Source organism: Acartia tonsa, chromosome 6, assembly GCF_053477335.1.
Source record: "Acartia tonsa isolate MP-2025a chromosome 6, ASM5347733v1, whole genome shotgun sequence".
In the NCBI taxonomy this organism is placed as follows: domain Eukaryota; kingdom Metazoa; phylum Arthropoda; class Copepoda; order Calanoida; family Acartiidae; genus Acartia; species Acartia tonsa.
This window is the reverse complement of record NC_137265.1, coordinates 37,229,262-37,248,657: the sequence shown is the minus strand read 5'-3', so window position 1 is coordinate 37,248,657 and position 19,396 is coordinate 37,229,262. Positions and strand designations below refer to the sequence as shown.

General features: G+C 33.0%; 2 protein-coding genes across 2 annotated transcripts; both read left to right on the top strand.

Annotated features, from left to right (window-relative positions):
• Positions 1–1,581: 1,581 nt before the first annotated feature.
• LOC145322557 (uncharacterized) lies at positions 1,582–9,813 on the top strand. Its single transcript, XM_080164662.1, has 17 exons — positions 1,582–1,759; positions 2,019–2,195; positions 2,479–2,562; positions 2,790–2,879; positions 3,118–3,176; positions 3,949–3,990; positions 4,484–4,603; positions 5,460–5,573; positions 5,998–6,048; positions 6,318–6,380; positions 6,822–6,939; positions 7,420–7,540; positions 7,742–7,804; positions 8,314–8,412; positions 8,718–8,770; positions 9,344–9,415; positions 9,595–9,813. The coding sequence occupies exons 1-17, from the start codon at positions 1,624–1,626 to the stop codon at positions 9,678–9,680; spliced, it is 1,548 nt and encodes a 515-aa protein (XP_080020788.1). The 5' UTR covers positions 1,582–1,623; the 3' UTR covers positions 9,681–9,813.
• Positions 9,814–9,953: 140 nt separating this feature from the next.
• wus (TM2 and DnaJ domain-containing protein wurst) lies at positions 9,954–18,786 on the top strand. Its single transcript, XM_080164668.1, has 11 exons — positions 9,954–10,086; positions 11,401–11,497; positions 12,488–12,547; positions 12,962–13,032; positions 13,796–13,937; positions 15,191–15,288; positions 15,662–15,798; positions 16,790–16,861; positions 17,397–17,560; positions 17,892–18,014; positions 18,402–18,786. The coding sequence occupies exons 1-11, from the start codon at positions 10,044–10,046 to the stop codon at positions 18,490–18,492; spliced, it is 1,098 nt and encodes a 365-aa protein (XP_080020794.1). The 5' UTR covers positions 9,954–10,043; the 3' UTR covers positions 18,493–18,786.
• Positions 18,787–19,396: the final 610 nt, after the last annotated feature.

The following is a 19,396-nucleotide window of genomic DNA, read 5'->3' as shown; positions in this document are numbered from 1 at the left end:
AATATTAATACAAATTTATATAGAATACCAAGAATTTATGTGTTTCGCGTTATTATCTCACTTACTACTAAACTCATACAAAGTTCCACTTCTTACAGAAGCTTCATTTATGTAAATAACGGGAACATGTTGTAAGATTATTACTAATTGTCATGAATATAAACTAATGTAATGCCCTCTCGCTTACCCTCTACGATTACAGTGTCCTCGCTTTTAGGGACACAGACGTTAGTTTTCATTACGGCTGATACGATAGGTAATAAAGGAAGAAAGTTAATGAAATAAAAAAGTTTATTTTTAAAAATCCGACAATATACAAGACAGTTACTACTTCATTTTCCCTTGATTAGAATTACTCGGACGAATGGACATACACACGACATCGTTATAGAGTATTTACACCACTAAGAGAAATTTTCTATTTATAGAGAAATAGAACGTACGTACGTAAGTCGAACATAGAATTATTTAAACACTTAAAGCAAACTAACTTATTACTGTCAAGAATAAAGAAAAGATGTATTACAATATTCATACAATAAATCATCCACTGACAATTCATAATTCTAATCACATTGCCAATTGAATCCATAATTAAAATAAAATCGAAATGGTTTGGCAACAAGCGTAAGTTAAGAAAATTCAGATTTTGACCGGGGTTGCCAAATTCTGAGTTTACAAAACAAACAATATTATAATTAAAAGATGATTATTTATTCAAAGATACAAACGAGCAATTTTTAAAAATAAATTTAAGAAAAATAAAATAAAAAAAAAATTTAAATTGTGAAATTTAATATTTTGGCGACTTATAAAAAAGTGTGTCCATTCAAAATATTTTTGAAAACAATTTCTATATTACAATTGATCAATTATCAATAAAAATATAATTTTTATTTCAAAATATCCAGGTTTCTGATCAATTAATTAAAATTATATGTTTAATTATAAAGAAAATAAATGTAAAATAATAATAAAAACTTATATTTTAATTACATGGCCACATAAAGCGCAAAATGCCGTCATAATTTTTTTTCAATAATTCGGCTTTTGGACAAAATCTCTATTAATTTATTCTCCCCTATTCGATGGATCTCTTTACTTTTACTATTACATACAGTAGAACGTGGTTTGTTCGTCTGTTATAATAAATTTGAATCTCATAGACCTTGTGTGCTTTTCAGGGAATTTACAATTTTACTTGTTTATCAAAGGTTTGGGGTTGGAAGATATCAATATTAGCCTACCACCCCCCACTCCCAACCAACCAACAAAGTAAATTTGATTGTGAAGCTAAAAGAAAGAATATAGCCCTAAAGGCTAAGGACAAAGCACTATTAATAATATTTACAAAGTTTATACAGAAAAAAAACTCTCTTATAGAAAGGAGAAAAAATGAGGAGAAACGTTGGTGCCTTCTTCAGGTTTATTATTATTTTGAAAATATTCAATGCAAGATTAAGATTACGTGGTTCAACCAAAGTAAAATAAACAAGGACAAACTAATCGAGCGGAAGGGATTAAACTATAATAGATATAATACAATGTAAGCAGCCAGAAAAGAATACACTATCGAAATAATATCAAAATAACTGAAATCTTTTTATTTATTTTCAGATAAAAATGCCGTCAAGAAAGAGAAAAGGACGAGGTAGAAAATTAACCCTCAGAAAGGGTGCTGCCACGGCTTCTAAACTGAAAGGAAAATTAAAAACAGCGGCTAAGAAACAAATTGAAGAAGAAAATAGTCAAAATTTAGGTAATATCTCGCGAATTATGCTCAGATTAGAAGTCTATTATGTCCGGCCAACGCGCGCATGTTACTTTGTTAGCAGAATGGTTAATAGTTTTGCATAATAACCACAGCTTTTACCAATTCAAATGCTTTAAGCTAATAGTATATTAGACATACATCAGTTGTGTTGTCTTGAAAGCGTTTTTATATATATGGATGAAATATAACCATAGGACGAACTTATGTTTTTTTCAATTATGGACAATATTTAATTTTTATTTAGTCCATCCACTAGACAGCAGTAATGAAGTGTCTATTACTCCATCAATTGAAGGCACAGATAGTCATATTGATCTGGATGATCTTGTCAGACAAACAGAGAAATCATTTAGTGATGTTGAGATGGATGATGCAGAGGCAGCAAGGATTAATCAAGGAGAAGAGTTAGAGATTTTACCAGGTCGGTATGAAGAGTGGCTAAAAACCAGTTCAGCTCTCAATCATCCTGTCAATTTTATATGCTTTATTTCGACGTTGGCCTTCCGATTTGAATCCACCACAACTATGTTGTAAAATTACGTTTTTTTTCCCTAAAAAGTTTAGATTTATCAGAAAAAATCTTGAATTATATGTACCTTCTAGTGAGGTTTTGTATACCCCCCACACCCAAAATATAAAGCTTGCATGTCCTTAATGGCTGTGCTGATTATAATGTTGATATTCAAGTAATATTTATATTTCAGGCACGAGCGGAATATATACACACGATGATATTAGTGACAATCAAGATTCAGAAATTCCTAAATCTAGTAGTACTCGCAATCAGGAATATATAGATAGTTAGTTAGTGTTAGATATTCAATTCGTGTATTTTATTTATTCAAGGACCACAATATCATGAGTAGCACAGCAGCAACAAGTTAATGTTCTAGCTTGAAAAAGAACAGTAAACTTTAATTTAGAAAATCTACTTGGAGAGTAATCTTTTTATTATTGGTTGGACTATTTAGTACCTAATCAGAATAAAGAAATTATATCTATAACATAAAACAGGGTCTACAGCTTCCAAAGAAGACAAGAACACCAAACACCCAAAGAAAAACAAATCCATTTAACAACAGTCAACAAAACTCAACTACCATAGGAATGATTTTAATTTAAATAATTAAGGAGAAAGTAGCTTGAAGATAAATCGACCTTGAAGGTAATTAGATATTCTTTAATTTGTTGTCAATGACTGACAATACTTGTTAAATTGTTATAGTGTTGTGTATCATTATATTTGTTTTCAATATTATCCAATAGGGAGATATGCAAGGGTCATGTATGGACAAATTTATCCTTGTTTAAAGATACTGAATAAAAGTCATGAAACTTATCAGATGAAGAGAGGCTACATGCGTTTGAAGAAGCTGTGGAAGATGAAGTTGAAAGAGACAGGAACTTTTACTGCAGAACTAACAAGAATGATAACAACTATAAGTAGCGTTGCAAAAATATATTTAAAAATCTGTTATATATTATAGAAAAAAAACAGAAAAGCAAAATAACTTATTGATTAAATGCTTGTTAAAAGTGTCAATCATCTTAAAAAATTTCGGAAGTTAATTTCAATTAACAACAAAGCTAACTAACCCTTTATCTACTAATTGCCTACCCTTAAAACTTATTAGTTCTAGAAAATTATTAGCAAAAAAAGAAAAAAAGAACCTAGGTACACATATATATATATATATTATCCAATCTAGCATACTACTTAACCTATATACGGGCTAAAGCCTAAAAGGATTATAAAGTAGCTTCTCAATTTAATATGATATATCATACTAGCGCTACGCCCCTAGAGGCCTCTGGTGCAATTTAAATGTTTATTTTTAAATTTATTTATCTAATTTGAGAAATAATTTGTCTATGTTATCAGCTGTTAAATTCATGTCTCTACGCAGCGCGACTACGCTAGCGACACTATGCGGCGGAAATATTTCAATTTTTTCCGATTTTATTGTGATTTCCCTTGGGAGGGTGGTGATACCCTCCACCAAAATAGTTATAAACCTTCCCGGGACCTATGAGAAGCTACCCTGTTAAGGAGAACCCGATCGGTTCAGCGGTTAGCGAGATCCTTCGGTACAGACACACAGACATCCTGTTACTTTAGTATAAGGATTAGAAAAGCTATAAAAAATTCTTGCATTAAAAGTCAATGAATCAGGGATCCTGATTATGTTCCTGTTAGAAAAAGTGACAGACTAAAGGTTATATTTTTCTATTTTTCTTGATTTTTGTCACTATTTTTATCTTTATTTTAATAGTTCATCTGCTCTCTAACTAGAGTTACTTCTTCGTCCATTCATACGATCACTGCTAGATCGTTATGAATGAAGGTTTCACTTAGTTTCGTTCTTTTTATAAAAAACCTAATCAACAAGTTGCTGGGTAACATTTTGGAAAATGTCTTTGCTGCTGAGGTTTTTTGACGAATTGTCCATTGGTCCCTGCTTTCTTGATTTATGATCACAATTAACCTATGTTTAGGGGGGGTGGGGAATCTAACTCATTTGTCCATTGGTCCCTGCTTTCTTGATTTATGATCACAATTAACCTATGTTTAGGGGGGGTGGGGAATCTAACTCATTTTATAAATTTTTACCTATCCACAGACAAAGCCTATACTTCCTGTTTACACAAAAGTGTCAGAACTCCCCCCCCCCCCCCCAATTAAGTCAGATTTACATATTTTGTTTTTAGGGCAAAGACAGATTGGAGTATAGTTTAAAACAGAGAAACCACATCCGAGATCCTGAAAGAATTAAATCAGAGAATGAAAAGAAAGAGTTCTATGATGCCATAAGAAAATATGGTACAAAGGTAATAAAACAGATTTCATTATGGATTTTGCACTTAAAATTCACTTTCATGTTACTTAAGTTTTTACCAAAAATAAACATTGATAGCAAAGATACTCTTAAAAGATCCCTCTTTTGGATTGTATATTATAAATATGTATGCAGATATTTTAAACAGAAATAGAATGTATGCGTATTTGTCTGTATCTAAATTGCGTATCTTTGTTATTTTAAAATTTACATGACGGGCTAGTAATCTTTTTTTATTTAAAAAAGGCATCACTTTTCATGAAACTTGTCTTGACTTCCCGACAACTTATTTCAACCTTGGTGAATATTTAAATTAAAAGGTTTTTAAACCATATTATAAAATTGCGTATATAAACTTTCTATCAGTGTTCTGGAGCCGGAGCCGGAGCCGGGAGCCGGGAGCAGCAACATTTTTGGTAGAGCCGGAGCCGGATCCGGAGCCGTATTTTTCGTTAAAAACGGCTCCGGCTCCGGACTAGCTAAAAATGATTTTTTAAAGTAATATTATAATTTGGCAACGGTCTATTTTCATATAATAAACTGAAAAACTATTGTTACTTAACAAATAGACACACATCCTTCTACTTTTATATAGCTTTAATCAAATAAAAGCAAAATATTTTATATTATTTATTTTATTTTATCAAATTCAATAATGAAAAAAAATTGATATATTAATTTTAAGGTAGGAGCCGGAGCCGGAGCTGGAGCCGGAGCCGGAGCCGGGAGCCGTATTTCCAAATACGGCTCCGCGGAGCCGGAGCCGGAGCCGGAGCCGCATCAAAATTATACGGCTCCGGCACACTGCTTTCTATATAACATTATTTGATTTGCGTTATTTTTTTTAGGATCTCGAGTCATTGATGGCCGCGTTGCCAGACAGAACAGATGACTCTATTAAAAGTTTAATTTATAAAGAAAAAAGAAAACAAGCTTACACTGAAGAAAGAAGAGCTGTCAGAGTAAGTTTATTATTAGAGTTACTCCAGAACTGGTGGTTTTCCTGGGATCTTGTGGAATGGGATAAATTGATAAACAAATTCCCTTCCGTAGAATAAAATTATTGGTGGGAATATTTGAATGCTTATTAAGTATTGTTTCAACCAAAATAAACAAAAAAGTTTTTTTTTTAAGTTATCAAAGTATTGAAGCTAGCGAATGAAGGAAATATGTTGATAAAACTTTGGGTACCAGTGTTATTTACAGTCTAATACCCCCTGTCTTCCTGAGTTTTGTACGACCTATTGAACTAGTAATAATCTTATTACTTATTAAATTGGAACTATAAAAAATAAATTAAATACTCAAAATTGATTGCAACATAATGTTATTTATAGTAAAATGATAGAAATGCTTGGCAAAATTTAACATTTTTCATTACTTTAGGAAGATGGAACATATGAAGTTGTTGGTAACATTATAAGAAAAATACAAGAGGTAAAAAAGAGAGATTATAAATAATAGAGAGGATAATATTGCACCTGTTTATTTAATTAAATCTTTTGTTATTTTTTGACAATTTAAAAATGTCATGTTAGTCATTTTTGTTAATATGATGATACTACAAGTGTCTTCAATACAAAAACTTAATTTTAAATTAGAATTCATATGAAATTAGTTGTTTAACATGTTTATTGCTTATATAAAAGTAACAGGATGTCTATCACTGTCTGTAGGGAAAGATCTTTAATTTTTTTTTATTTTAGCCCAAAAAGAGTGATTCAGAACCGGCCTCTAGAAGTGATACACCAGAGCATCTTTGGAGAGAGGTATCCTTGTTAATCTTCATTTTTAAAGTTAACAGAGAAAATTATCACAATTAAAAGCTTGTATAGGAATCATATAAAAAATAACACACTTAAGAATACATATAGCATACATGCGCCATATAGTGCAAATGCTTACGTATTTTTAAAAAATGGAAAACTATTTTATTACTTTATTAGGCGTTTTTCCTCAAGTGCGTTGTTAATCACAGAAATCACCCCCATCTATTGAAATAAATGGAAAATAAGTGTGGGTGGGTAGTTTTTCAATTGTTCATTACTTTAGGTGAGGTTTTTAGGTTAGGTTATTTTGGGTATTGGGTAGCCTCGCAGGGTCAGATACATTTATCAAAAAATTATTTTTTCAAATAAGGAGGGTTGAGTTTTGGCTCGATAGGAACTTTTGGGAAAAACATATAAAATTGTTTAATGTTCATATTTTAGAATTTCACTGGAATTGAACAGAATGTGGTTAAAATCAAAACTCATTCTGCCATTGATGAATGGATTGGAAATATTAAAAGTATTCGAGAGAAAAACGATGCTGCCAGAGAAAAAGCAGGTAACTAATACAAATAGTAATAATGTTTTTTTAGGTGCTGCCAGGTACCCCTTAGCTTAGGAGATACCACATAGAAATAATAATTGTTATTTTTTTGCCAAGACGGCTAATTAGAACATGCAATTCAATGAGAATCTTATTTGGTAGTATATAAGAGCGTAGTACTGTATGCTTTTGATTTAAACAAAGCGTTCGATGCTTTCCCTTAAATCAATTCTTGACAATTAACCACTCCAACCTAAAATTTCTACACTTGGAGAAGAAAAAAATCCAGTGGAACCAAGTCTTAACGGAGCAAGGGAAAAGGAGAAACGTCAATTCTTATGACTAATATAACCCTTGTGGGGCCTAAACCTATGCTGCTCTAACCCTGTTCCCAATGTAACCTAACCTAATGTAAAACCCTTATACCATTATTTTTTTTTTTTTGAAAATCTTCCCCCAACCCACCCCCTAACAACTTACTTACTTATCATTTAGGTCGACCAAAAGCTCCTCATTGTGAAAATATGATCTCTAACTCCTTGAACTGGATAGCTGAGTTTGAGGATCATCCAGATCCTGATGAATGCGGCGGGATAGACTATGCTTCCATCTATAGGTAAATAATTATAATATAAATTAATAACTATCGAATAATGAAATAATTGGCTGCACTGCACAACTATTGACCTAGAAACTAAGTAATAGCACGGCTACAGATGAACACATAAATAGTTTGAAAGCACCTTAAAGACATAATCTTTTTTCATTTTACATAAGGCTTCAGTTTTAATAAAAACTAATCTTTCATTTTAAAAAGATATTTCGCGTGCCTATCTGAGGGAGAGGTGCCCCCTTCTCTTAATCCAGTTACATCAGCCAGGTCAGAGTGAGACACTATTTTTAGTAGCGAAGCTACTCTATAATTCACTTTGAAAGTTCGTCCTTAACGATAGGGAGGAGAAAATGTATTTTTCTGGGCTGCTATTTGAGATAGACTACTGAATTTTTCTTATTTCTCTGATGTACACCAAACTTCTGGACTTACATTGTACGTTTAACCATTCATGATTTTTGTGCTTCGTTACCCCTCCCACCCATTTCTTATTTTAAAAAGACATATTCCTAGCTTCAAGGGACCCCAACTCAATGGGGCTATCTAACCTTTACTTAACCTACCCTTCAATGAGCGCAGCAAATGTGACTTTTACCTCAAAATTTTCCTATGAAAAAGAAAAGAAAAACCGACAAATTGAGTATGAATTTTTAAATTACTTTCTCAAAAAGGAAAATTTTAAGGGAAAGTTTTGTTATTAAAGAAAAAATAAATAAAATATATATTTTAAGACTTGTAACTAAGATTAAAAAGAAAAAAAACTTTAATTGTTTTAGAGTGACACGTCTGTTATCAGATATTTCATATTTGGCAATTGGAAATTTGAATTCAAATGAAAGTGACTACCTTGAGAATTACAGAGGACCTTTGAGCAGGTTTGTAATATTAATTTTCGGACAGAAAATAGGGTATATTCACCTTAGAAGAAGTAAACTATTTTGCCTCTTACTTTCACGCCTTAGAAATGATATTTTCTTTCATACAATATTATTTTCTTTCTGGGGATATTTAAAGCATTGCATTTTTTACTTGCTAAAAAAATACATTTAGTTTTACTTACTAATGGATAATGGTACCTATGTTCAATTGGAATTTTTCTTAAGATAAAACGAAATCATTATGAACATCCTTTAGAAAAATATTTTTTGGAAAAATTTGAAAATGATTGATGATTGTTTAGATATACTACAACAGAAGATTTTGATGAAAAATCTAGTAGTGTTGCACAGTTTGGTAAATATTTATTTAGAAGTGAAGCTACACTATTATTCACTTTGGCTGTCTGTACGTCAGCCAGTCCACAACGAAACTGTTTGCCTGTAATGTTTTGCATTTTATTTTTGTGGAAAATTATCTTTACTGGGCTGCTAGTCTTTATAGAAGGCTAGATATTATAATTTTGTGAAGATTCTCCTGAGTCTGACTAATATGTATCTACTCTATGACTCACTTGTTCCGTTAGTCTGCCAGTAATTCGCTCTAGGACATCAAAGTTCTATTTAATAAAGAAGGCAGATTTATTGTGAAAACTTTGTTGACCAATACACATAGGTTTACTCTATAGAAATATCTATGACCATAAGTCTATCAGTACTGCTCTGAAATATATAATTTTTTGGAAAATATTTGTTTTTCTCAGCTGTTGTCAAAGATAGACATCTGAAATTTTGAGGTGAGGTTCATTTGACCACTGAGCATCTATACTAAGCAACTCATTATATTTATTAGGTACTTACTTTCTGGGATTACTTTTATATCTATATGCTATTTTACTATGGATGTTGTCATCCTTGTTTTTTTTTATAGAAAAGATGAGCAGCTTGCCAGGCCTGAACCCTCTTAATATTCATCCTGAATTGTGCACGGATAAAAAGTTAGGTAGGTTTGTTGTGCATGTTTTCACCATTAGAATTAACTTTTTTTCTGCTAGTTAACATAACAGTTTATTTAAATACCTACTATTGTTTTAGTAAAAAGCAATTAAGCAATAATTTGCAAGAAAATAATTACCATTAGGTATGATTTATTTCTTCACTGAATTATATGTTTTTTTTTAGATTTATCCAAAATAACAATGGTAGTTGAACCTGGTGTACTAGAGCGATCTAAAGCCTTGGATCCAAAGAAGTTTGATGTTTTATAAGGATATATAATCAGGGAGGGAGGGGACATTTGGCTGTTTATTACACAAGCCCCCAATGTTTTGGCTGAACAACTTTTAGGACTTTAAGGAATTTTAATTGGTTGGCTTCTTAAGTTGAGTTTCCAAACGTTTCAATTGTAATCTAAAAATGGTAATTTTGTGCATCTTCATTTAGGACGTACATAAATTTATCAGTTAATGTCTTATCCCTTTAGATCCCATATATGCATTATTTTTGTGATTTTGTACCTGAATAATAATATATTTGTTGAAAATTTTTGAAACTGTGATATTTCAGATAAAGATTACACAAATGTTAAGTTAAATATATTAATTTGGAGTGAAGAAGGGACAGAGAAGAAAATGGCAAATGTTTGTGTGGCCTACTTTTTATGGTTAATTGGAGGTAGGAAAAGTATAATAACGTTTTCTTATTCATCGGCTAACAACTTTGGAGTAAAAATCATCAAAATTTGCAGTATTGCTATAAAATAGAGAGGTTTGTTTTTAATTATAGGTTGGTCATGAAAATCAGACTTTACACGTTACAGTTACACGATATCACAAGCTATAGACAAACATCCTACTACTTCATATAATTAATTTAATTATATTAGCGGCTTCGCCCTAATAAAAGTAGTCCTCTAACGCAGGATTATAAATATATTATATATCTATAACTTTAATTAATGATTTCATACTGTATATGTTACAGAAGTTTTATAGCATCGTTATCTCAAAAAGTACAGCCCATTCGGATCTTAAGCTTCAGATAAAAAGAAATATGTTGCATTTCTACATGTTTTATGGGGGAAGGTTGATACCCTCCAAAACTGTTTTACTGTTTAATTTGGTGGTGGTAAATTACACTTTGATCAAGAAATTATATGATATGTAGTTTGTAATTTTGCCGCTAGGCGTCTCAAATAATTTTTTTATTTGTTGGGTACGGTTTGTAATTAGTATTAAAAGAAGCATTTTTGTAAAAATGCAACCTAACTTTATAAAACAACAATAAGATTTAATTAAAAACTATCAAAATTTACAATATTACTAATAAAGAAAGAGGTTTGTTTTTAATTATAAGTTACTTATGAAAATCAGGCATTCGAGTTACACGAGATCTTAAGCTTCAGACAATAAACCTACTACTTTATATAATTAATTTAATTATACTAGCGGCTTCGCCCTAATAAAAGTAGAATTTTCTTGAGTTCTGTTAACGCAGGACTATAAATAAAATTTATATTGTAAAGTTACAGAAGTAAATAATACGTTTTCAACGTTGTATCAACACCTATTTGATTTGTTGGTTTTGGTTGAGTGTCCAAACGTTTCAACCAATGATTGTAATCTACTGAAAGGGGTATTTTTTGTATCATTATTGGGAAAGTACATCAATTTATCCCTTTAGATCCCTGGGAGCAAGGATATTTTTAAAGTTTTTATGCTTATGTATACCTAAGGGCAAGGATTTACAAGAGGGAAAATATTAGATATTACCCCAAAATTTTAGATTGCCATGTAGACTCGAAGAGGAATCCCAACCAACACACCGCCCCCAACAAAAAAAATTAAATCCTCAAAAAGGATTGTTTTTCCCCACCCTAAAGAAAAAAAAAATTTGGTTGATGGTACAAAAGGTTTAGAAATATTTCCTTACCCAGTGCCTAAATGTTTGTTCAAAAAAATCTCGATCTTAATATCATGATATGTTAAGGTGGACTAGGTCTGCACCATCTATACCTCCGTCGCTGGAAGCAGGCCTTTGTCTGGTGGTGTCTACCTGGAGGATACTTTGGCGCTGGATGGTTCAGGTAACACATCATAATTTATTTTTTCCGCCATTTTCATAGCATAATTTTTATAACAAAAACAATAGGCATTTCAATTTTAGCCTAGTTTAGCTTCAGGGAGGGAGGAGACACTGGGCTGTATATTACACTAGTCTTCAAATCTTTATGGCAATATTTTCTTATTCGTTGGCTTAAAATCTCTTGTGACCTTTATTGAAAGAGGGAGGGGGGGGGGGGGGCGGATGTGCCACTTAAAACGCGTATGATCTCAGCCCATAAAAGAGTTACAGCTCTAAAATTCAGCACAGCAGTTGCTTTTGTGGAGGATAATAGAGAAGTGTGAAGAAACGGTGGCGGAACCGCCGCTCCCGCCAAAAACCGTCGTTTCTCGCCGAATTTTTTTTTGCCTTTTTTCGCCAAATTATACCTACAGTTCTCAATCATCTAAGATAAACGTTTTTTTATCATAAGAATTTCCTTATATTTTCACGTGATACTTGTAATATTTCAAATATGTCAATATTAAAAAAATTGCAAGTGTAAAATCTTACAATTTTCAAGTGAAAATATAAGGAAAATTTTTATGAAAAAAAAAGGTTTAGGTATCTCAGATGATTAAAAATTGTCTAATATGGCGAGAAAAGGCAAAAAAAAATTCGGCGGGAGCAGCAGTTCCGCCGCCGTTTCATCGCAGTTCCATATTGTTCTCCACAAAAGCAACTGCTGTGCCAAATTTTAGATCTGTAATTCTTTTATGGGCTGAGATCATGCGCGTTTTATATTTGGTTTTAAAAAGTGGCACATCCTCCCTCTTTCCCCCCTCCCCCTTTGATTAGTTGGTTTTTTAAGTTAAGAGTACAAACGTTTCATCTATTAATTGCAATCTACAGAAGGGGTAAATCTGTTTATTATCATTGGGGATGTACATCAATATATCGGATATTGTATTATCCCTCCTTTATTGAAATGTATTAATGAATTATGAAATGAATGTATGTATTAAAATTTCAGGGATTTATGGAGAATTCCAGAATATGTTGCCGATTATAACAAAGAAGCAGCTCATGTTAGGTAAAAATTTATATTAGATTTCCTTAGCTGATTAACTTAATGTTTATATGTCGTGTTCATAGTTTTGTGTATGACTGAGTCGATTAGTTCCAAACGCCTAGAAAAACTTAATACTGTGTCTATCTAGTTTTTGGTGTAACTATAATATTGTCGTCCATTGTACTATTCTTGTATTTTTTTTTGTAAAAATGAATATATTATAACTTGGATCTTACAATTTTTTCATTTTCATGTTCTCTAATAAAGTGAAGCTTGCAGCGGGCTAAAATAACGATTTCCCCTTTACCTCATCTCCTCCCCTCCTACTGGATTAACGAACTTACCAATAAACGAGTTCTAAGTTAGCAAGCTATATTGACGACATTTTTTTCCCTGTCATAATATCCACGTATATTTTACATCCATTATGTTAAGGAAAATGAAGGAGCAAATGAAAGCAAACGAAGTTCCTCCCTGGAAAATGGCAAGATGGATGGGTATGCTTGGTAAGTTGAAACCCATCTAAAGTTATTAAGATATAAAAAACAATGTCTATGTAAAGCTTTTAAGGTAATTTGTGTTCATAATTTGGTATCATATCATAGGTTGCGAGTGGAAAAGAATCACATAAAATGTCTATACTCAGTATACAATGGTCACTATTAGCAAGATTTCCAATATTTTCGATATTTGTTATTCTGTTTGGGCCATTAGTAAACAATAAGTCTTTATGGCTATACCTATCAAGGAGAATATTATGATCTGTACCATTATTATTATAGTTGTTGGTAACATGTTTGGAGTGCTACCTACCTGGTATGGCTTTACCTAACAAGGAGGATATTATGATCTGTACTATTATTATTATTATTATAGTTGTTGGTAACATGTTTGGAGTGCTACCTGGTATGGCTATACCTCACAAGGAGGATATTATGATGTCTACCATTATTATTATAGTTGTTGGTAACATGTTTGGAGTGCTACCTACCTGGTATGGCTTTACCTAACAAGGAGTGTTTGGAGTGCTACCTGGTATGGCTATACCTAACTAGGAGGAAATTATTATAATATGTACCATTATTATTATTATTATAGTTGTTGGTAACATGTTTGGAGTGCTACCTATACCTAACAAGGAGGATATTATGATCTGTACTATTATTATTATTATCATAGTTGTTGGTAACATGTTTGGAGTGCTACCTGGTATGGCTATACCTAACTAGGAGGATATTATGATCTGTACTATTATTATTATTATTATAGTTGTTGGTAACATGTTTGGAGTGCTACCTGGTATGGCTATACCTAACAAGGAGGATATTGGCTATGATCTGTATTGGCTCAAGCCCGTACTGAATCCGCTGGGAGCTGCCATTGGTGTCTGGCTGGTCGGAAACATTGGCAGGTAAAACATAATTTGTTTTCAGAAATGTATGTATATGTAATTAAGGTACAGTGTTAAATACTTTGTTGGTATTACTGACCTAAAGAAAGATACACTGAAAAGCAGCACTTATACCCAGCAGATATTAAGTCCTTTATTAAGTACTAGTGGCTTCGCCCCTAGCCTCTAGGGGCTTTGCCCCAAGAGGTTTGATCGAACCAATTTTTCGTATTTTAGATTTAAAACAAAAATTTTAAAAAATTTCTTTGGGGGGGGATTTTTTTTGGGGGGGGGGGGGTAGTCGACCACACTATTTTAATTTTAGTTTAAAAAGAAAAAAAAATTTGGGGGGGTATTTTTCATTTTTGGGGGGGGAGGGGGTGTTCCACCCTCCATGAAAATAGTTATAAACCTTCCCGGGACCTATGAGAAGCTACCCTGTAAAGGAGAACCCGATCGGTTCAGCGGTTAGCAAGATCCTTCGCTACAAACAAAAGACAAACGAAACAGACAAACAAACATCGTTCTACTTTGTATTATAGATAATAGAATTGCAAACAGAAATCCGAATACTCTTGTAGGTCCTACCCCAAACGTAAGAGTCCCAAACGTCAGAGTGGACAAACGCAAGAGTCCCAAACGCAAGAGTCCCAAACGTCAGAGTGGGACAAACGTCAGAGTGGGACAAACGTCAGAGTGGGACAAACGTCAGAGTGGACATTGCTTAAGTAAAACATCAGAGTCTATGCTATTTTAATTATATGACAAAAAATAGACAGTTAGGCCCCCTAGCCTGCCTAGCCGCGGGCGCTCGGCCCCCTAGCCTATAACCTAACCTAACCTAATCATAAAGAAAATGACTCTGGCTGCAGCACTCAGCACCCTGGCCTACCTAGCCGCAGCGCTCGGCCCCCTAGCCTGCCTAGCCGCGGGCGCTCGGCCCCCTAGCCTATAACCTAACCTAACCTAATCATAAAGAAAATGACTCTGGCTGCAGCACTCAGCACCCTGGCCTACCTAGCCGCAGCGCTTTAATGATTATAAAATCGAGACTCATACGTTTTACTTATAAAATGTCCACTCTGACGTTTGTCCCAAAAATCCTGCGTTTGTCCACTCTGACGTTTGTCCCACTCTGACGTTTGTCCCACTCTGACGTTTGGGACTCTTGCGTTTGTCCACTCTGATGTTTTTCCACTCTGACGTTTGGGACTCTTACGTTTGTCGTGGAACCCTCTTGTATTATATATTTATTCCTGTATGTATACGTTTAGATGGGAAGGAAGTATAAAAGGGCCCCTGCTAGGCTGTTACCTAACTGTACCTCTGTATTATTTTGGAATCAATGCTGGTTCTTTGTGTACCTTAGCAGGTAAACTTTTTAGAATATGTTTTTAATACCTATACAAAAAAAATTTGTCAACACTGACATTCTTCTCTTGTTTCCTTGAGCTACTTTACCTAATATGAAACGTGATAAAAAAATTATTTTTACCATGCTTCTGTAAAATTGCCTTTGAAATGTAAATATAAATCATAGGAATCATCCGCTTTTTTGGTACCCGGGACCTCTTTATTGAAGGGGTTTAGTCGACCCTATTTTTTGTTGGGGGGGGGGGGGGGATTTTTCTTGGGAAGGTGAAGGTAGGGTTGACTAACCCAATAGTCATAAACTTTTCCAGGGCCCAAAAAAGTTTTATAATAAAAACAGACACACATTTAGACATCTTTTATGTACTCACCAGGAGCCTACTGTTTCCGGCGTAAGTGGCGTAAAATCGAAGACGACAGAAGCTCAACGTGTAAATCAGTGACAGTTTTGGTACTGGCGGGACTGCTTTATACTTCCATGTGGGGCAGCTACTTCTATTTTAATGCTGAGGTAATGAAAATTATAATCTACACCTCTTTTTATACCTGTTTTGGATAGAAATACACAACATCTTTAAATTTCAACAAAAAAAACATTATCTTATTGGTCTAGGTATATACATACTAAAGTTGTCAAAGTCAAATTGTTGGCTTGATAGATATTGTTAACAGACAGACACAAAGACTTCTAGGCACTTTGCTGGAATAAATTTTGTTCCTGCTGGTTATACAGTGTGCTGATCGAATCTGCTTGTCCTGTTCTCTCCAGTCTCTAGTCCTCCAGTCTCGGGGTTACCACTGTGGCTGTCCGGACATAGATTTCTGTAATGGGTCGTGGTAGAGGGGGGCAGGTTGATGTTGGTTTACTAAAATAATATAATATTAATAAATGAACCAGCATTAGAAGCCTAAATCTTTATCCTAGCTACCAGCCATAGTTTTCCCTCCCCTTACATTAGGTACATGGAGGGGTTAGATATAGTATTTTTATTATAGAGAAATGGCTGCTCTACCTGTATATTGGATAGTGCCAGCCTAGATTTCTCTTAAGAGTCGGCTGACATTATAGATAGACGGTCTGAAAAAAGTTTTGTTTTTGAATGAAAGAAAAAAGAAATGAACAGACCAATTATTTATAATATCTGCCGCAGTAGAATGAAAGCAACCTTTTGTTCTGGCTCGACCTAAAAATGGACAGCCGTTAGATTGGACTGGACAAAAGTAGTTGGATGTCTATGTGTCAATTAAGATCTCGAAAATGGCTATTGAATTTTACATAATTGCTCTAAACTTTTCAAAAGTTGAAAGACTTTCTTATGGCTGAAGTGGAAAGCTTCCTTTGGCAGTTTTTATTCTTTTATAAAGGAAAGATGATGTATTTTGTTAGTAAAGTGCCCCCAGAGACCTCAAAGAGCACTTTATTAAAATCCCTAGATGCTAGATGTCCAACCGCTAGCTCATCAATCTGATTTAATTGAAGATTTTAATTGTATTAAATTAAGGTGAATCATAATGGAGATAGAATAAAGATGAGAGATGCTGTCGGCAACTTCTTGAAATCTCCTCTTGTACAGGTACATATATTGCTTAGCAAAAGATGCCGCTTAATTAACTTAATAACAAGGATGAAAACATTCTTAAAAGCTAAGCCCTGAAACGGTATGACAAACGAACATTAACACTTTTAGAGTGTCAGAACTGAAAAATCAGAATATAGATATGTATCTAAGTCTAAATAAAATTTAAAGTAAATTTGTTGTAAAACTGATTAATTACAGGATACTTTTTAAGGACACACTTAAATTTTTAGGACTTGATTATAGAGATGCTTTGCTCATAATATTGAGTCTTGTTGTAATAGGAATCAGTATTCCAAAAATCATATGAATAGGATAATTATATCACATAAAAATTGCTGTTAATAAGGTTAAAAATCAACACGTTTAAAATGGACATACGGACTTTCTAGTAACGATTATATAGTTGCTACGCTGTACATCGTAATATCTTTTGAATAATATCCTCCATTCTGAATTAATTTAGTGCTTCCTCACAATGTACCTCTTGATCAATAATAAAACTGATTTTTCAAATATCTTATTTGTTCAGGAATTCCAACGGAATGTACGTGAGCACTGGAATCACATGCTGGAGCACGGGTTCATGTCTGCCTGGACCAACCTGGTCGACAGTTTGGATCCTTTCGGGGAGAAGAACTCGCTCAAGGTCCTGGGGTTGGAGGCGGGTGCCACGCAAGAGCAAATTAAATCAAGGTAACAAGACGAAATGTTCAAAACTATTTTTTTTTTATTGGTGGAGCTACCTCAAGTAATAACAAGATAAACAAAATTACCCCTTCTGTACATTAAAATTATTTGTACCAGTCAATCAAGATTTTATAAATATCTTGTGTCCAAAGATTGTAAGCCAATAAATAAGGATCGTGTAAAATTCTCCCTCAATCCACTTCATTCATATTTTACCCTTTTACCCACTTCCCTTATATCACATAAAAGTTTTATCACAAAATGGAAATTTCAATTGAAAATACTATAAAGTCGATATAATAGCAGCAAAAAAGTTTATCATTTACTTATTATTCAGATATCGTGAGCTGTCTAAGCAATGGCACCCTGACAAGGTGCGTGGAGAGGGCAAGGAAGAGGCCCAGCAGAAGTTCCTGGAGATACAGGCGGCCTATGAGAACCTTAGCAATATTAAAAATAGGTAACGCTTTTGAAATTATACAGAAGGGGATGTGTTATAGCGCAGCTACGCTTTTTTTTGTCTTGACGTGTTCTTTTGTAAGGCAAAGTCGAAGGTACGTCTAGTCTAATCTTATTTAAATTAACTTACGATAATGTCTCTACGCAGTCTACTTTTATTCTTAAGAGCATTCTCAATAATAAACACACGTAAAATTAGCTTAGATAAGTGATAACTAGCGAACTGTTAGTGTTAAAGTAAATATATTTTTACTTAGATGTCACTAGAAGTCACTAGATTTCTAATTTTTTTCTGTATCTAAGTTAAATGTTCTTTTCCAATTATGGAATGGAATTGGCTTAATTAATTTGAAATTAAGTGCATAATATTTACAACTTTTTATTGTAGAAGAAAGAAAGCTAACAGTAAAACAGTTCGAGACGAAGCTACTCCATCAACCCCTCATCCATCAGCCCAGAGAGAAAACGTTGAACTATAAACAAAAATATATTATATGACAAGTTAAAGCACAATATAGAAATAAATTAGAGTTATGTTCAAACTTAAGAAAATTCTATGGGTACTAACTAAGGGATATTAGGAATATTTTATTTGAAGAAAAACTATTCAACCTTAATTTTGTCTGAAATTTTATCTTGTACACAGAAAAAAAATCAAATTTTCTCTTGTGATTATTTGTGATTGGCGTAAAAGATGGGGACAGAATAGTTATTCTTCAGTGAAAATATCCCTCCCTTGGTATAATAATGTAAAATTTTAATCCAAGTACTGATATTTAGGTATTTGTAGAATATTTTATAATATTTGTATTACTTAATATATGTAATCTACTTAGAATGTGATTTAAAGTTACCTAACCACCAGTGCTCAACATTTCAATGGTATAGGGATAGGTCTATTGGAGATAAATTATTACCAATACAAACTTAATTCTGTTCTTGTATTTTTTTTTGTGGAAATTTCTTTGATCTACCATAGGCCTCTCCTTTCCTTTTTTAATTCAGTATTTTTAAAGCATTTACGTTGTTTCCATATGGTAAATCTCTATTTAAGTATTTTTTTATAGAATCTCATAAAATGCTTTATTTTGATTGAAAGTTACCTACCTACTAAAATTTAAATATTTTATTGTATTTTCCTATCTGTAGATTCAGGGAAGATTGTTTTTTTTCTGAAGAAAAACTATTTATTGCCTTCAAAAAAGTCGTAATTTAAATTTCTATTAAAACCCATAGGTATAAGAATTAACAGCTTTAACATTCTTAAGAAAAAGAACCTAGTAAAAGTGTCTGACTCTGATTATGACGTAAAAAAAAATAGCCAATGAGAGGCCACTATAAATTTTACCATTGGTAAATTACAGTGTATACTGGCTTCTCATT